We start from the raw sequence: 19,584 nt of genomic DNA on the forward strand, positions 1-19,584 counted from the left end.
GGGACGGACAGAGGGAGAGGGACGGACAGAGAGAGGGAGAAGGACAACAGAGAGAGAGAGGGACAGAGAGAGAGAGGGACAGACAGAGAGAGAGAGGGACCGACAGAGGGAGAGAGAGGGAGCGACAGAGGGAGAGAGAGAGACGGACAGAGGGAGAGAGTGAGACGGACAGAGGGAGAGAGTGAGACGGACAGAGGGAGAGAGTGAGACGGACAGAGGGAGAGAGAGGGACGGACAGAGGGAGAGAGAGGGACAGAGAGAGGGAGAGAGAGGGACGGACAGAGAGAGAGAGGGACGGACAGAGAGAGAGGGATGGACAGAGAGAGGGAGAGAGAGGGACGGACAGAGAGAGAGAGGGACGGACAGAGAGAGAGGGATGGACAGAGAGAGGGAGAGACCGACAGAGAGAGGGAGAGACCGACAGAGAGAGGGAGAGACCGACAGAGAGAGGGAGAGACCGACAGAGAGAGGGAGAGAGAGAGAGAGAGAGAGAGAGACAGAGAGAGAGAGAGAGAGAGAGAGAGAGAGAGAGAGCGAGAGAGAGAGAGAGAGAGAGAGAGAGAGAGAGAGAGAGAGAGAGAGAGAGAGAGAGAGAGAGAGAGACACAGAGAGACAGTAGGTACAGTAGCCTCTGCACCTCATTGAGTCAGAACTCTGCCACCCTGCTCTCCAGGTCCACCAGGCCTTGTCCCCCCCTCCTGGACAGGCAGGTACAGAACACCTCTTGGTCCTGCTCTACTCTCCTCCCTCCTGGACAGGCAGGTACAGAACACCTCTTGGTCCTGCTCTACTCTCCTCCCTCCTGGACAGGCAGGTACAGAACACCTCTTGGTCCTGCTCTACTCTCCTCCCTCCTGAACAGACAGGTACAGAACACCTCTTGGTCCTGCTCTACTCTCCTCCCTCCTGGACAGACAGGTACAGAACACCTATTGGTCCTGCTCTACTCTGCTCCCTCCTGGACAGGCAGGTACAGAACACCTCTTGGTCCTGCTCTACTCTCCTCCCTCCTGGACAGACAGGTACAGAACACCTCTTGGTCCTGCTCTACTCTCCTCCCTCCTGGACAGACAGGTACAGAACACCTCTTGGTCCTGCTCTACTCTCCTCCATCCTGGACAGACAGGTACAGAACACCTCTTGGTCCTGCTCTACTCTCCTCCCTCCTGGACAGACAGGTACAGAACACCTCTTGGTCCTGCTCTACTCTCCTCCCTCCTGGACAGACAGGTACAGAACACCTCTTGGTCCTGCTCTACTCTCCTCCCTCCTGGTACCCCCTCCAGTAGCCTGCCCCGTAGCAGAGCTAGACCCAGCCTCTGCCCCCTGAGTCCTAGTAGGTTGGACAATAGAACGAGTCCAAACGGCCAAAGAACGTTGTCTGAGCTGGAACACCAGCGAGGCCATAGCAAATGAATTGAAACGAACCTTCACAGACCCTCTTCTGACTGGAATGATCCTTAGAATTCCATTTCCCCTAAATGGCACCAAAAAATGTCTCCCTTTTTATTTGACCACTAAAACCTGTTCTTAGGACGGAACTGGAAAATAACAACTTGTCTCCCCTCCTGGACCGCTTGGTGTTAAGTAGCAGACTAGGTGAAAAATCTGTAAATCGCCTTTTTTAGGCAGATTTAAGCACTTAACCCTAGTGGCTCTGGATAAGAGTGTCTGCTAAATGACTCACATGTAAACTTAAATACAAAGTTAACTAGATATAATTTGTGTAATTTATAGCCTGGTACAGATAGTAAAACTTCATTAAATACAACGTTAACTAGATATCATTTGTGTCATTTATAGCCTGGTACAGATAATAAAACTACATTAAATACAACGTTAACTAGATATCATCTGTGTCATTTATAGCCTGGTACAGATAGTAACACTACATTAAATACAACGTTATCTAGATATCATTTGTGTCATTTATAGCCTGGTACAGATAGTAAAACTACATTAAATACAACGTTATCTAGATATCATCGCCACATAACTTATGTGGAATTTAAAAGACACCGTTAACGTTACCGTTAGCTAGCTCACAACGTCTGTTACACTGTAACTTACCGGCAGCCTCACATAAAAACGTATTGGTTAACAAAGCTTTGATTATGACCAAAGTCTATAGTAGTGAAAAGTCTCTCTCTCTATTGTAACTTACCACAAATTGCCATCATAGCCTATCTACATGAATGTGTCCTGTCAGAGTCTTTTCCTCTCCGTTAACCGTTAGCTAGCAGTCTCGAGCCACAGCTGACGTTGACCACAATGAGCTACAAGTAGGACTGACGTCACTACCGGTGCAGCAGCCTCTGCAGCAGCAGCCTCCCCCGGGTCCTAGTGCCCGCCCGGTAACACGGTTAAGATGCGATGGAACGGTTGACGGGAAAACAACAAATCACAGAGAAAATATATTGACTGATATATTGAATTGTTTAGGGTAGCTTTAGCTTTGGCTTTAATAAATTCTGAAAATACTTGAAAACCAAAAGAAAAAAGAATAGTAGCCCTCCTCAGGAACCACAAAACCTTCACAGACCAACTTCTTCTTCTATGATATAATGGAACTGCTGCTCTTTAATTACTTGTTACTTTGAATTCTTATTCTTATCCATGTATTTTTTTTTGTTGGTAGGATCTCGTAAGTAAGCATTTGACTGTAAGGTCTACACGTGACAAATACAATTTGATTTGATAGGTCACTCCTACTAGATTTACCAGATGATAAACTATTCAATACAGACAGAGAATCTGAGCATCCTATAATTCTAACAGGTTGTACGTCCTCCACCCACTGGAGGGCAACTATTATCACCAACAGTTCAACTGAGGGAACTGACAGTTCATCTGTTAGTCTTCTACATATCTGCACATCAAATTCAGGAAGGTAAACGCCTGCTCCTGTGTGCCCACTATCTGGGTCCTTGGATCCATCTGGGAAAAGAGGTCAAAAAGCATAGAAACTTCTACCAATGTAATTATCAACCAGATTCCCTTCATCACTGACTTCTGACCAATCTTTCCTTTTGTCTACCAGGGTTAGATCAACAACAGGATCTGGGAGTAACCATGGAGGAACATCCCCTATCACCACAGAAGGGCCAACCTCCAACTCCCTCAAACCACTCTCATCAGCAAGCTTTCCAACTGTCCAACCAAAACCACTGCCTTGTCTACTAGTATATTCCCAACAGTCATCTAGAACAGTAGCAGTGGGATGCTCAACCTCACAGCCTTTCAACCCAATAAGCTAATGACAATTTATTACGCCGTATATCCAAAGGCATCTCACCTGCCTCCACTAGTAAGACACATACAGATGTTGATTTAAATGCACCAATACATATCCTTAAAGCTATATACTGGATTCTGTCCAGCTTCTGAAGACAAGTCTTGGCTGCTGTTCCATAAACTATACACCTGTAATCAATTGTTGTCCTGATCAGAGCTCTATAAATATCCATCAACGATTGTCTGTCAGCACCCCATTCATAACCAGAGACCCACACAACCAACTACCACGAAAGTGATGGAATGAGAGAGAGAGAGACATCGTTACAACACTGTACATAGACATAATATAACGTTTCTGTCATGTTTTGTCATTGATTATCATGTCTTGTCCCTGTGCTTCCCTTCTATTCGTTTCCCTCTGCTGGTCTTATTAGGTTCTTTCCCTTTTTCTATCCCTCTCTCTCCCCCTCCCTCTCTCCCTCTCTCGCTCTCTCTCTCTATCGTTCCGTTCCTGCTCCCAGCTGTTCCTCATTCTCCTAACTACCTCATTTACTCTTTCACACCTGTCCCCTATTTTGCCCTCTGATTAGAGTCCCTATTTCTCCCTCTGTTTTCCGCTTCTGTCCTTGTCGGATCCTTGTTTGATGTTTGCTGTTCTGTGTCCTTGTTCCGCCCTGTCGTGTTTTTGCCTTCTTCAGATGCTGCGTGTGAGCAGGTGTCTATGTCAGCTACGGCCTGTGCCTTCCCGAAGCGACCTGCAGTCTGTGGTCGCGTCTCCAGTCGTTCCTCTCTACTGACGAGAGGATTTCAGTTTTCCTGTTTTGGATTTACCTAAGATAATATCCAGGAGTATCGTTTTTTGTTTAAGACTGGAATAAAGACTCTGTTTCTATTAAGTCGCTTTTGGGTCCTCATTCACCAGCATAACAGAAGGATCCGACCAAGAATGGACCCAGCGACTACGGATTCTCGCAACACTGCCGTCGAGTTCCAGGGAGCAATGCTCGGCAGACACGAGCAGGAATTGTCTGCTGCTCGTCATGCCGTTGAGACCCTGGCCGCTCAGGTCTCCGACCTCTCAGGACAGTTTCAGAGTCTTCGTCTCGTGCCACCAGCTACTTCCTGGTCTTCCGAGTCTCCGGAACCTAGGGTTAATAACCCACCATGTTACTCTGGGCAGCCCACTGAGTGTCGCTCCTTTCTCACCCAGTGTGATATTGTGTTCTCTCTCCAGCCCAACACATACTCGAGAGAGAGCTCGGATCGCTTACGTCATATCACTCCTTACTGGTCGGGCTCGGGAGTGGGGCACAGCTATCTGGGAGGCAAGGGCTGAGTGTTCTAACGATTATCAGAACTTTAAAGAGGAGATGATACGGGTTTTTGATCGTTCAGTTTTTGGGAAGGAGGCTTCCAGGGCCCTGGCTTCCCTATGTCAAGGTGATCGATCCATAACGGATTACTCTATAGAGTTTCGCACTCTTGCTGCCTCCAGTGACTGGAACGAGCCGGCGTTGCTCGCTCGTTTTCTGGAGGGACTCCACGCTGAGGTTAAGGATGAGATTCTCTCCCGGGAGGTTCCTTCCAGCGTGGACTCTTTGATTGCACTCGCCATCCGCATAGAACGACGGGTAGATCTTCGTCACCGAGCTCGTGGAAGAGAGCTCGCGTTAACGGTGTTCCCCCTCTCCGCATCTCAACCATCTCCTCCCACCGGCTCAGAGACTGAGCCCATGCAGCTGGGAGGTATTCGCATCTCGACTAAGGAGAGGGAACGGAGAATCACCAACCGCCTTTGCCTCTATTGCGGTTCTGCTGGACATTTTGTCATGTCATGTCCAGTAAAAGCCAGAGCTCATCAGTAAGCGGAGGGCTACTGGTGAGCGCTACTACTCAGGTCTCTCCATCAAGATCCTGTACTACCTTGTCGGTCCATCTACGCTGGACCGGTTCGGCTGCTTCCTGCAGTGCCTTGATAGACTCTGGGGCTGAGGGTTGTTTTATGGACGAAGCATGGGCTCGGAAACATGACATTCCTCTCAGACAGTTAGGGAAGCCCACGCCCATGTTCGCCTTAGATGGTAGTCTTCTCCCCAGTATCAGATGTGAGACACTACCTTTAACCCTCACAGTATCTGGTAACCACAGTGAGACCATTTCCTTTTTGATTTTTCGTTCACCTTTTACACCTGTTGTTTTGGGTCATCCCTGGCTAGTATGTCATAATCCTTCTATTAATTGGTCTAGTAATTCTATCCTATCCTGGAACGTTTCTTGTCATGTGAAGTGTTTAATGTCTGCTATCCCTCCTGTTTCTTCTGTCCCCTCTTCTCAGGAGGAACCTGGTGATTTGACAGGAGTGCCGGAGGAATATCATGATCTGCGCACGGTCTTCAGTCGGTCCAGAGCCAACTCTCTTCCTCCTCACCGGTCGTATGATTGTTGTATTGATCTCCTTCCGGGGACCACTCCCCCTCGGGGTAGACTATACTCTCTGTCGGCTCCCGAACGTAAGGCTCTCGAGGATTATCTGTCTGTTTCTCTCGACGCCGGTACCGTGGTGCCTTCTTCCTCTCCCGCCGGAGCGGGGGTTTTTTTTGTTAAGAAGAAGGACGGTACTCTGCGCCCCTGCGTGGATTATCGAGGGCTGAATGACATAACGGTTAAGAATCGTTATCCGCTTCCCCTTATGTCGTCAGCCTTCGAGATTCTGCAGGGAGCCAGGTTCTTTACTAAGTTGGACCTTCGTAACGCTTACCATCTCGTGCGCATCAGAGAGGGGGACGAGTGGAAAACGGCGTTTAACACTCCGTTAGGGCATTTTGAATACCGGGTTCTGCCGTTCGGTCTCGCTAATGCTCCAGCTGTCTTTCAGGCATTAGTTAATGATGTACTGAGAGACATGCTGAACATCTTTGTTTTCGTTTACCTTGACGATATCCTGATTTTTTTCACCGTCACTCGAGATTCATGTTCAGCACGTTCGACGTGTACTCCAGCGCCTTTTAGAGAATTGTCTCTACGTGAAGGCTGAGAAGTGCGCCTTTCATGTCTCCTCTGTCACATTTCTCGGTTCTGTTATTTCCGCTGAAGGCATTCAGATGGATCCCGCTAAGGTCCAGGCTGTCAGCGATTGGCCCGTCCCTAAGTCACGTGTCGAGTTGCAGCGCTTTCTCGGTTTCGCTAATTTCCATCGGCGTTTCATTCGTAATTTCGGTCAAGTGGCTGCCCCTCTCACAGCTCTGACTTCTGTCAAGACGTGCTTTAAGTGGTCCGGTTCCGCCCAGGGAGCTTTTGATCTCCTCAAGAAGCGTTTTACATCCGCTCCTATCCTTGTTACTCCTGACGTCACTAAACAATTCATTGTCGAGGTTGACGCTTCAGAGGTGGGCGTGGGAGCCATTCTGTCCCAGCGCTTCCATTCTGACGATAAGGTCCATCCTTGCGCTTATTTTTCTCATCGCCTGTCGCCATCGGAACGCAACTATGATGTGGGTAACTGCGAACTGCTCGCCATCCGCTTAGCCATAGGCGAATGGCGACAGTGGTTGGAGGGGGCGACCGTCCCTTTTGTCGTTTGGACTGACCATAAGAACCTTGAGTACATCCGTTCTGCCAAACGACTTAATGCACGTCAAGCTCGTTGGGCGTTGTTTTTCGCTCGTTTCGAGTTCGTGATTTCTTATCGCCCGGGAAATAAGAACACCAAGCCTGATGCCTTATCCCGTCTCTTTAGTTCTTCTGTGGCTTCTACCGACCCCGAGGGGATTCTCCCTGAAGGGCGTGTTGTCGGGTTGACTGTCTGGGGAATTGAGAGACAGGTAAAGCAAGCACTCACTCACACTGCGTCGCCGCGCGCTTGTCCTAGTAACCTTCTGTTCGTTCCTGTCTCTACTCGTCTGGCTGTTCTTCAGTGGGCTCACTCTGCCAAGTTAGCTGGCTACCCCGGCGTTCGGGGTACGCTTGCTTCTATTCGCCAGCGGTTTTGGTGGCCTACTCAGGAGCGTGACACGCGCCGTTTCGTGGCTGCTTGTTCGGACTGCGCGCAGACTAAGTCAGGTAACTCTCCTCCTGCCGGTCGTCTCAGACCGCTTCCCATTCCTTCTCGACCATGGTCTCACATCGCCTTAGACTTTATTACCGGTCTGCCTTCGTCTGCGGGGAAGACTGTGATTCTTACGGTTGTCGATAGGTTCTCTAAGGCGGCACATTTCATTCCCCTCGCTAAGCTTCCTTCCGCTAAGGAGACGGCACAAATCATCATTGAGAATGTGTTCAGAATTCATGGCCTCCCGTTAGACGCCGTTTCAGACAGAGGCCCGCAATTCACGTCACAGTTTTGGAGGGAGTTCTGTCGTTTGATTGGTGCTTCCGTCAGTCTCTCTTCCGGGTTTCATCCCCAGTCTAACGGTCAAGCAGAAAGGGCCAATCAGTCGATTGGTCGCATATTACGCAGCCTTTCTTTTCGAAACCCTGCGTCTTGGGCAGAACAGCTCCCCTGGGCAGAATACGCTCAACTCGCTTCCTTCGTCTGCTACCGGGCTATCTCCGTTTCAGAGTAGTCTTGGGTACCAGCCTCCTCTGTTCTCGTCCCAGCTCGCCGAGTCCAGCGTTCCCTCCGCTCAGGCTTTTGTCCAACGTTGTGAGCGCACCTGGAGGAGGGTCAGGTCTGCACTTTGCCGTTACAGGGCGCAGACTGTGAGAGCCGCCAATAAACGTAGGATTAAGAGTCCTAGGTATTGTCGCGGTCAGAGAGTGTGGCTTTCCACTCGTAACCTTCCCCTTACGACAGCTTCTCGCAAGTTGACTCCGCGGTTCATTGGTCCGTTCCGTGTCTCTCAGGTCGTCAATCCTGTCGCTGTGCGACTGCTTCTTCCGCGACATCTTCGTCGCGTCCACCCTGTCTTCCATGTCTCCTGTGTCAAGCCTTTTCTTCGCGCCCCCGTTCGTCTTCCCCCCCCCCCCCCGTCCTTGTCGAGGGCGCACCTATTTACAAGGTACGGAAGATCATGGACATGCGTTCTCGGGGACGTGGTCACCAGTACTTAGTGGATTGGGAGGGTTACGGTCCTGAGGAGAGGAGTTGGGTTCCATCTCGGGACGTGCTGGACCGTTCGTTGATTGATGATTTCCTCCGTTGCCGCCAGGGTTCCTCCTCGAGTGCGCCAGGAGGCGCTCGGTGAGTGGGGGGGTACTGTCATGTTTTGTCATTGATTATCATGTCTTGTCCCTGTGCTTCCCTTCTATTCGTTTCCCTCTGCTGGTCTTATTAGGTTCTTTCCCTTTTTCTATCCCTCTCTCTCCCCCTCCCTCTCTCGCTCTCTCTCTCTATTGTTCCGTTCCTGCTCCCAGCTGTTCCTCATTCTCCTAACTACCTCATTTACTCTTTCACACCTGTCCCCTATTTTGCCCTCTGATTAGAGTCCCTATTTCTCCCTCTGTTTTCCGCTTCTGTCCTTGTCGGATCCTTGTTTGATGTTTGCTGTTCTGTGTCCTTGTTCCGCCCTGTCGTGTTTTTGCCTTCTTCAGATGCTGCGTGTGAGCAGGTGTCTGTCAGCTACGGCCTGTGCCTTCCCGAAGCGACCTGCAGTCTGTGGTCGCGTCTCCAGTCGTTCCTCTCTACTGACGAGAGGATTTCAGTTTTCCTGTTTTGGATTTACCTAAGATAATATCCAGGAGTATCGTTTTTTGTTTAAGACTGGAATAAAGACTCTGTTTCTATTAAGTCGCTTTTGGGTCCTCATTCACCAGCATAACAGTTTCTTCTTCTTTGGAGTTTAACGGTGGTTGGCATCCAATATGTTGCATTACCGCCCCCAACTGGACAATAATATAAATCTATTTTACTTTGTGATACAAAATGGGATCTACTTCACTTCTTTGGCATAGTAAAGATATGTTTCCCATGCGAATAAAGATCTTTGAATTGAATAGAGAGAGAGCTCCATGTTAATGTATAGGGGACATGAGTCAGTCATGGTTACTCATGGTTATGTGATGAGGTAGCCCCGCCTGCTACTTCTAAATCAGTGTCGGTCCAATAGGGAATGTCCTCTTGGTGTAACGGTCAAGATGTTGGTTTCTCCCACGGTAGACCTGGATTCATATACCGTCAGTTACATTAAACAGTCTATTCTCTGAAAGGGATCCAGACAGCCTGTTCCCAACAGTGGGGTCAGTGGGATTGGATAGGGGCCTCTCTCTCTCTCTCTGACTGGAGGAGAGAAGTGAAATGGTGACAATACTCACCTTGAAAGACTTCACAGCCTGTTGGAGCTCCTTCAGCTCCTTCTCTCTCTCCTGGAATCTCTGCTGGACCTTCTGCTGACTCATCCCCAGCTGCCTCTGTGGAGAATCACTCTTCAATGAGCTATCAAGCTTTATTAGTCCAGTAGATCAATAGTATAGTCATGTGACATAGGACCCATAGAGAGGAAGGTCTCCAATCCTGAGGAAGTCCCTTTACAATATGATATTATGTTGCTATGTGAATGATTATAGTTTTTATGGTGGGCCTACATGTATCAAGGGGTTGAGACTGAACTTTGGACTCATTAAAAGGCCATTCAGAATGATAATAGTGTTTGACTTTAGAAAATGGTGATACATTTGGAGAATCTGGGTTAACATATCTATATACTCAAGGTTTGTGTTCATATTTGTGGATCCATTTCATTTGAATTCTCTCATATTCAAACAGATTTAGTTCCTACTGTATCTTTAATTCTTTGTTTATCAGACAGTCACCAACAAGTTGTTCTGGTCTTACCTGTTTCTCAGTCCTCTCTGCTGCAGCTGACACTGTATCATGGCCTTTATGTTCATCCATCACACACTGATAACAGATACACTGCTGATCGGTACGACAGTAAACCTCCAGCAGTTTGTCATGATGAGAGCAGATCTCCTGTAGTTGTGCGGTGGCTTTGACCAGCTTGTGCTTCTTCAAAGGATGAAATTCATAGTGAGGTTGGAGGTGAGTCTCACAGTAAGAGGCCAGACACACCAGACAGGACATGAGGGCTTTCTGCTTTCTGGTCCCAGTGCAGAAATCACACGCCACATCTCCAGGTCCAGCATAGCACAGAGCAGGAGGGGGAGCAGCCTGGAGTCCTGTCTTCCTCAGTTTCTCCACCACCTCAGCCAACATGTTATTTTTCCTCAGATTAGGTCTTGGAGTGAAGGTCTCTCTGCACTGAGGACAGCTATAGACCCCTTTCAGAACATCCTGATCCCAGCAGCCCTCAATACAGATTCTACAGTAACTGTGTCCACAGGGAATAACCACCGGATCCTTCAGTAGATCCAGACAGACAGAACAACAGAACTGGTCCTGGTCCAGCAGAACTCCCTGCTGAGCCATTTGGACGGTTGTTCACTCTCACACAGACAGACGACAGAGAGATTCTGATCAGTTTTGTTTCCTCAGAAGAGAGTTTGTGAAGGGGAGGGACTTCCTGGTTCTGCCAGAGGGCTGGGGTTAGAGGGAGGGAGGGAGAAAGAGAGAGGGGGAGGGGTTTGTGGAAGGGAGGGAGAGAGAGAAAACTACAGGCAAAGTTGAGAAAGAGACAATATTTTAGTTCCCAGGTTAGGACCCTTAATATGGAATAAATTAAATAGAGTGGTTAGAATATATAAAGGGTAACAGTTTCTATGAAGTACATATCTATAATGCTTTTAATGAATGTTGTAATGTCTTAAACTGATATGCTGTGATACTAACTATAAGCGTCCATAATAACTCATACGTGGTTGTAAAACTGTACAATGTGTTCTAGATAATTAGCTACAATGGGGGGAGGGGGACTTGAAATGGATACAATGTACTGTAGGTGAAATGAATACTGGATGTATAGACTGATCATTGAGAATGATGTAACTCTTTACATTACAGTGTGTTTATTGGTGTGTAATTGGTCCTGTTAGTACAGTGGTGTAACAGGTACTGTGATGCCTCATTCTTCCACTGTACCAGCAGCAGTAACCCTAACCAGTAATAAGGCTACTGTCATGGAAAGTGGTACAGAAAATATAAAGTAAGGATTTATACATGTCATCTAGGATATACTGTATGTAATGATATGTCTCTGTCTTCTAGATGGTGTTCTATACTGTATGTAATGATATGTCTTCTAGATGGTGTTCTATACTGTATGTAATGATATGTCTCTGTCTTCTAGATGGTGTTCTATACTGTATGTAATGATATGTCTTCTAGATGGTGTTCTATACTGTATGTAATGATATGTCTTCTAGGTGGTGTTCTATACTGTATGTAATGATATGTCTCTGTCTTCTAGGTGGTGTTCTATACTGTATGTAATGATATGTCTCTGTCTTCTAGATGGTGTTCTATACTGTATGTAATGATATGTCTTCTAGATGGTGTTCTATACTGTATGTAATGATATGTCTTCTAGATGGTGTTCTATACTGTATGTAATGATATGTCTGTCTTCTAGATGGTGTTCTATGCTGTATGTAATGATATGTCTCTGTCTTCTAGATGGTGTTCTATACTGTATGTAATGATATGTCTTCTAGATGGTGTTCTATACTGTATGTAATGATATGTCTTCTAGATGGTGTTCTATACTGTATGTAATGATATGTCTGTCTTCTAGATGGTGTTCTATGCTGTATGTAATGATATGTCTCTGTCTTCTAGATGGTGTTCTATACTGTATGTAATGATATGTCTCTGTCTTCTAGATGGTGTTCTATACTGTATGTAATGATATGTCTTCTAGATGGTGTTCTATACTGTATGTAATGATATGTCTTCTAGATGGTGTTCTATACTGTATGTAATGATATGTCTGTCTTCTAGATGGTGTTCTATGCTGTATGTAATGATATGTCTCTGTCTTCTAGATGGTGTTCTATACTGTATGTAATGATATGTCTTCTAGATGGTGTTCTATACTGTATGTAATGATATGTCTTCTAGATGGTGTTCTATACTGTATGTAATGATATGTCTGTCTTCTAGATGGTGTTCTATGCTGTATGTAATGATATGTCTCTGTCTTCTAGATGGTGTTCTATACTGTATGTAATGATATGTCTCTGTCTTCTAGATGGTGTTCTATACTGTATGTAAGGATATGTCTCTGTCTTCTAGATGGTGTTCTATACTGTATGTAAGGATATGTCTCTGTCTTCTAGATGGTGTTCTATACTGTATGTAATGATATGTCTCTGTCTTCTAGAAGGTGTTCTATACTGTATGTAATGATATGGCTCTGTCTTCTAGGTGGTGTTCTATACTGTATGTAATGATATGTCTCTTTCTTCTAGATGGTGTTCTATACTGTATGTAATGATATGTCTTCTAGATGGTGTTCTATACGGTATGTAATGATATGTCTTCTAGATGGTGTTCTATACTGTATGTAATGATATGTCTTCTAGATGGTGTTCTATACTGTATGTGATGATATGTCTCTGTCTTCTAGATGGTGTTCTATACTGTATGTAATGATATGTCTCTGTCTTCTAGGTGGTGTTCTATACTGTATGTAATGATATGTCTTCTAGATGGTGTTCTATACTGTATGTAATGATATGTCTTCTAGATGGTGTTCTATACTGTATGTAATGATATGTCTCTGTCTTCTAGGTGGTGTTCTATACTGTATGTAATGATATGTCTTCTAGATGGTGTTCTATACTGTATGTAATGATATGTCTCTGTCTTCTAGATGGTGTTCTATACTGTATGTAATGATATGTCTCTGTCTTCTAGATGGTGTTCTATACTGTATGTAATGATATGTCTCTGTCTTCTAGATGGTGTTCTATACTGTATGTAATGATATGTCTTCTAGATGGTGTTCTATACTGTATGTAATGATATGTCTCTGTCTTCTAGATGGTGTTCTATACTGTATGTAATGATATGTCTCTGTCTTCTAGGTGGTGTTCTATACTGTATGTAATGATATGTCTTCTAGATGGTGTTCTATACTGTATGTAATGATATGTCTTCTAGATGGTGTTCTATACTGTATGTAATGATATGTCTCTGTCTTCTAGGTGGTGTTCTATACTGTATGTAATGATATGTCTTCTAGATGGTGTTCTATACTGTATGTAATGATATGTCTCTGTCTTCTAGATGGTGTTCTATACTGTATGTAATGATATGTCTCTGTCTTCTAGATGGTGTTCTATACTGTATGTAATGATATGTCTCTGTCTTCTAGATGGTGTTCTATACTGTATGTAATGATATGTCTCTGTCTTCTAGATGGTGTTCTATACTGTATGTGATGATATGTCTCTGAGCTTCGTGAACGGAAAGGCACTGGACCAAGGAACCACCCTTTCTGTCTCTGCCTGGCCGGTTCCCCTCTCTCCACTGGGATTCTCTGCCTCTAACCCTATTACAGGGGCGGAGTCACTGGCTTACTAGTGCTCTTCCATGCCGTCCCTGGGAGGGGTGTGTCACTTCAGTGGGTTGAGTCACTGACGTGATCTTCCTGTCTGGGTTGATGCCCCCCCTTGGGTTGTGCTGTGGGGGAGATCTTTGTGGGCTATACTCTGCCTTGTCTCAGGGTGGTAAGTTGGTGGTTGAAGATATCCCTCTAGTGGTGTGGGGGCTGTGCTTTGGCAAAGTGGGTGGGGTTATATCCTTCCTGTTTGGCCCTGTCCGGGGGTATCATTGGATGGGGCCACAGTGTCTCCTGACCCCTCCTGTCTCAGCCTCCAGTATTTATGCTGCAGTAGTTTATGTGTCGGGGGGCTAGGGTGAGTCTGTTATATCTGGAGTATTTCCCCTGTCTTATCCGGTGTCCTGTGTGAATTCAAGTATGCTCTCTCTCTCTCTCTCTCTCTCTCTCTCTCTCTCTCTCTCTCTCTCTCTCTCTCTCTCTCTCTCTCTCTCTCTCTCTCTCTCTCTCTCTCTCTCTCTCTCTCTCTCTCTCTCGCTCTCTCGCTCTCTCGCTCTCTCGCTCTCTCTCTCTCTCTCGGTTCTATTTCCCGCCTCTCCCATCTCCTGATTGGTTATTAGGAGCATATACCCACGTATTTTTTTTTGTTTTGAAAGCTGAACTGAGGTCCACACTCCGGTCCAGTTGGTGGTGGTAATGCACCTTAAAGTTGGTTACCAACTGACACACATAAAGTCCACAGAAGAAGAAGAAGAAGAAGAAGAGAGTACAATTGTCGGAGTAGAGAACAAGATTTTGTGTGACTCAAAATGGGTCAAAATTCTACAAAAGATCCAGGAAAAAAAAGGATCTTGTTTTCAAGTAAAATAACAAACTGTTTATATCCCAGGACAAATGAGCTAGCTACAGCAAGCTAGCGAGCTAAATAGGACAAATGAGCTAGAAACAGCAATCTAGCTAGCTAAATAGGACAAATGAGCTAGCAACAGCAATCTAGCTAGCTAAATAGGACAAATGAGCTAGCAACAGCAAGCTAGCGAGCTAAATAGGACAAATGAGCTAGCAACAGCAATCTAGCTAGCTAAATAGGACAAATGAGCTAGCAACAGCAAGCTAGCGAGCTAAATAGGACAAATGAGCTAGCAACAGCAATCTAGCTAGCTAAATAGGACAAATGAGCTAGCAACAGCAAGCTAGCGAGCTAAATAGAACAAATGAGCTAGCAACAGCAATCTAGCTAGCTAAATAGGACAAATGAGCTAGCAACAGCAAGCTAGCGAGCTAAATAGGAAAAATGAGTTAGCAACAGCAATCTAGCTAGCTAAATAGGACAAATGAGCTAGCAACAGCAATCTAGCTAGCTAAATAGGACAAATGAGCTAGCAACAGAAATCTAGCTAGCTAAATAGAACAAATGAGCTAGCAACAGCAAGCTAGCGAGCTAAATAGAACAAATGAGCTAGCAACAGCAATCTAGCTAGCTAAATAGGACAAATGAGCTAGCAACAGCAAGCTAGCGAGCTAAATAGGACAAATGAGCTAGCAACAGCAATCTAGCTAGCTAAATAGGACAAATGAGCTAGCAACAGCAATCTAGCTAGCTAAATAGGACAAATGTGCTAGCAACAGCAAGCTAGCATGCTAAATAGGACAAATGAGCTAGCAACAGCAAGCTAGCGAGCTAAATAGGACAAATGAGCTAGCAACAGCAAGCTAGCGAGCTAAATAGAACAAATGAGCTAGCAACAGCAATCTAGCTAGCTAAATAGGACAAATGAGCTAGCAACAGCAAGCTAGCGAGCTAAATAGGACAAACGAGCCAGCAACAGCAAGCTAGCGAGCAAAATAGGACAAATGAGCTAGCAACAGCAAGCTAGCGAGCTAAATAGGACAAATGAGCTAGCAACAGCAATCTAGCTAGCTAAATAGGACAAATGAGCTAGCAACAGCAAGTTAGTGAGCTAAATTGGACAAATGAGCTAGCAACAGCAAGCTAGTGAGCTAAATAGGACAAATGAGCTAGTAACAGCAAGCTAGCTAGCTAAATATCCATGAACGTTTCATGTGTTTCCACCTGTTCTCAAAGAGTTTTGATATTATAGCCTGTATGTCCTGATCATGTCTGGTGTGGATGGACAAAATCAACATCCCGGTGTAGACAGCATGTTAGGCATACGGTTATTAGTGTGGTTAGGTTTAAAATCACGTTTTAAGAAGATCAATTGTATAATTAGGCGATGTTTATCACTTTGTGGCTGTGGTAACTAGTGACTACCCAGCTCAGCTGATGCTGCCAGTGGTGCTGTCACTAAATCACTGAAGCTGGAGACTCATATCTCCCTCATTAACTTGAAGCATCAGATATCAGAGCAGCTTACAGATCATTGCACCTGTACATAGCCCATCTGTAAATAGCCCATCCAACTACCTCATCCCCATTTTGTTATTTATTTTATTTATATGTATTTTTCTTCCTTCTCCTTTGCACCCCAGTATCTCTACTTGCACATTCCTCTTCTGCACATCTACCACTCCAGTGTTTATTTGCTAAATTGTCATTATTTCGCCACTACGGCCTATTTATTGCCTCACCTCCCTAATCTTACTTCATTTGCACACACTGTATATATACTTTTTTATTGTGTTATTGACTTGGTTCAAATACTAACACACATTCATTTAATGGCTTAGTGATTACAGTAGTTGAACAGTTGGGTGTGTGCTGGCTGGAATAATGAGCCTGTACACCCAGTAGGACCAGGAATGAAGAACGGTAGTGTAAACTGTAACTGTAACTGTAAACCTATGAGCCAACTGGCCCTGATGCCCTGTTTCCTAGGTTGAAGTATGGCATTGTAGCCTTTAACTCACTGGCTATCACACTGGGGTTTTAATGTATAAAAACAGAACTTGAAGTAGAAGCTAAGGACAGACAGGAGGCAGTGAAACCATCGTGCAATCAGAGTTATACGTTCAGAAAAGAGAAATGGTGGTGAAATCTCAACTCTGAATCCTGCTCTGGGTCACTCTGGGGACTCTCTGGGTTCAGAATCTCTTAGATGGTGAGTTATCACACTCATTTATAGTTAGTGTTATTGTCTTTAGATATTTTAAATATTCTGTGTCTTGAATGCCATGCCTTGAGTAGATATCCAGTTACATAATTAGTATGTTATATAATGTGATAGAATACCACAACAGGTTCTGAGTGGAAGTCCAGTTACATAATTAGTATGTTATATAATGTGATAGAATACCACAACAGGTTCTGAGTGGAAGTCCAGTTACATAATTAGTATGTTATATAATGTGATAGAATACCACAACAGGTTCTGAGTGGAAGTCCAGTTACATAATTAGTATGTTATATAATGTGATAGAATACCACAACAGGTTCTGAGTGGAAGTCCAGTTACATAACTAGTATGTTATATAATGTGATAGAATACCACAACAGGTTCTGAGTGGAAGTCCAGTTACATAATTAATATGTTATATAATGTGATAGAATACCACAACAGGTTCTGAGTGGAAGTCCAGTTACATAATTAGTATGTTATATAATGTGATAGAATACCACAACAGGTTCTGAGTGGAAGTCCAGTTACATAATTAGTATGTTATATAATGTGATAGAATACCACAACAGGTTCTGAGTGGAAGTCCAGTTACATAATTAGTATGTTATATAATGTGATAGAATACCACAACAGGTTCTGAGTGGAAGTCCAGTTACATAATTAGTATGTTATATAATGTGATAGAATACCACAACAGGTTCTGAGTGGAAGTCCAGTTACATAATTAGTATGTTATATAATGTGATAGAATACCACAACAGGTTCTGAGTGGAAGTTCAGTTTGATAATCTTTATCAATATGTAAATGTTCATATGCAATGGTCCTGAGTGGAACAATATTGTTTTTCTCATAATGAATCATTTAAAAGGAACAACATTTTTCTCTCTCAGACGTGTCTGGTGCCGTACATGGCGATCTTCCTACCCAGGGCCAATCCCTCAGTGATGCCAACCTGATGTTTGAGGTTACACTTCTATTAGGCTGGTCCCAGATCAGTTTGGGCTGTCTTACTGACAACGACCATCAAAGTCAGCAAGAAAACACAAACAGGTCTGGGACCAGGCTACACTTTAATGGGCATGTTGTCTTAAACTCTTTGTTTTTCCTCCGCTCACCCATATCAGCTCACTCCTAAACTTCTTTCTTATACATATGTTATTATCTACCCACATTTCACTGATCGTTAGTTTCTTTCCTCTCCATATAGTTATTGTTGGGTGGAGTAGAGATCGACAAGACAACAACATCATCTTGCTGGACCTGGAGATGGCATCTATGAGGCAGGGACGGGCCTTCCTGGCTCTCATCAACCACAACATCCCCAAGACCCTCTCTTCCATGGAGCAGATGGTGAAGGACCTGGAGATGGCATCTATGAGGCAGGGACGGGCCTTCCTGGCTCGCATCAACCACAACATCCCCAAGACCCTCTCTTCCATGGAGCAGATGGTGAAGGACCTGGAGATGGCATCTATGAGGCAGGGACGGGCCTTCCTGGCTCGCATCAACCACAACATCCCCAAGACCCTCTCTTCCATGGAGCAGATGGTGAAGGACCTGGAGATGGCATCTATGAGGCAGGGACGGGCCTTCCTGGCTCACATCAACCACAACATCCCCAAGACCCTCTCTTCCATGGAGCAGATGGTGAAGGACCTGGAGATGGCATCTATAAGGCAGGGACGGGCCTTCCTGGCTCGCATCAACCACAACATCCCCAAGACCCTCTCTTCCATGGAGCAGATGGTGAAGGACCTGGAGATGGCATCTATGAGGCAGGGACGGGCCTTCCTGGCTCGCATCAACCACAACATCCCCAAGACCCTCTCTTCCATGGAGCAGATGGTGAAGGACCTGGAGATGGCATCTATGAGGCAGGGACGGGCCTTCCTGGCTCGCATCAACCACAACATCCCCAAGACCCTCTCTTCCATGCAGATGGTGAAGGACCTGGAGGACCAGAGAGGGGCTATCCCTCTGTCTGCACCCCGCTTTGAGAGCCTCATCCTGGGCATAGTCTACACTGCCCACCAGGCCAAGCTCCAGGAGAGAGAGGAGGACCAGGAGAAATGGGGAGAGGTGCTGAAACGTTTAGCTAATGTTACAGTCAACGAACTGCGTAGACCGGAAGCCATCACAACATTTACTTAGATTTGAATACAGACTGTTCATTAGCCTGGTCCCAGATCTCTTTGTGCTGTATTGCAAAACACCAGTTGGTTAGACCGGAGTTGGCAAGGCAGCACAAACTGACTTGGGACCAGGCAAACTATTCATCAGTTTAAGGGACCAGGCTAACTATCCATCAGTTTAAGGTACCAGGCTAACTATTCATCAGTTTAAGGGACCAGATTAACTATTCATCAGTTTAAGGGACCAGGCTAACTATTCATCAGTTTAAGGGACCAGGCTAACTATTCATCAGTTTAAGATGAAGAATAAATACACAATCAAGTTCAAGCTCAAAATTAAATGTTTTAATAAAGTATGAACTGTTTATGAAACGTAACAATTTATCACCAGAAACATCTTATATAGGTATTTTAAACATCTGAAACACAAGTCAAAAAATGTCTTCTCAGTGTTGTAAGACATATTTGAAACATCTTTGGATTTTATGTTGTGTGGAGTCAAAGTCACGATTGTCCCTGTTTATAACAATGGGAATGGAACATTGTCAATAAAACACATGACTTGAACAAGACAAAGGTAACAGATTACAAATGCAGACAGGTAACTGACTAAATTAAATAAACACTTGAGTAAATGAGCGATTCAAAGTAAACTCAGCAAAAAAAGAAACGTCCCTTTTTCAGGACCCTGTCTTTCAAAGGTGATTTATAAAAATCCAAATAACTTCACAGATCTTCAT

The 19,584-nt window shown here is 45.0% G+C and overlaps 1 protein-coding gene across 2 annotated transcripts in view; it reads left to right on the plus strand.

The window, feature by feature from the left end:
- Nucleotides 1-19,272, plus strand: part of LOC120035714 — a 359,237-nt gene extending 339,965 nt beyond the window's left edge. The window contains exons 2-3 of one of the 2 annotated variants that reach the window (XM_038982278.1): nucleotides 17,979-18,853; nucleotides 19,185-19,272. In XM_038982278.1, the coding sequence (XP_038838206.1) occupies nucleotides 17,979-18,853; nucleotides 19,185-19,203 (894 nt within the window). In that variant the 3' untranslated portion in view covers nucleotides 19,204-19,272. Of the gene's footprint in view, nucleotides 1-17,978; nucleotides 18,921-19,184 lie in introns of those variants that run through there. The other variant, XM_038982280.1, reaches the window with a different exon arrangement.
- Nucleotides 19,273-19,584: the final 312 nt, after the last annotated feature.

This window comes from Salvelinus namaycush, unplaced genomic scaffold, assembly GCF_016432855.1.
Source record: "Salvelinus namaycush isolate Seneca unplaced genomic scaffold, SaNama_1.0 Scaffold11, whole genome shotgun sequence".
NCBI lineage: Eukaryota > Metazoa > Chordata > Actinopteri > Salmoniformes > Salmonidae > Salvelinus > Salvelinus namaycush.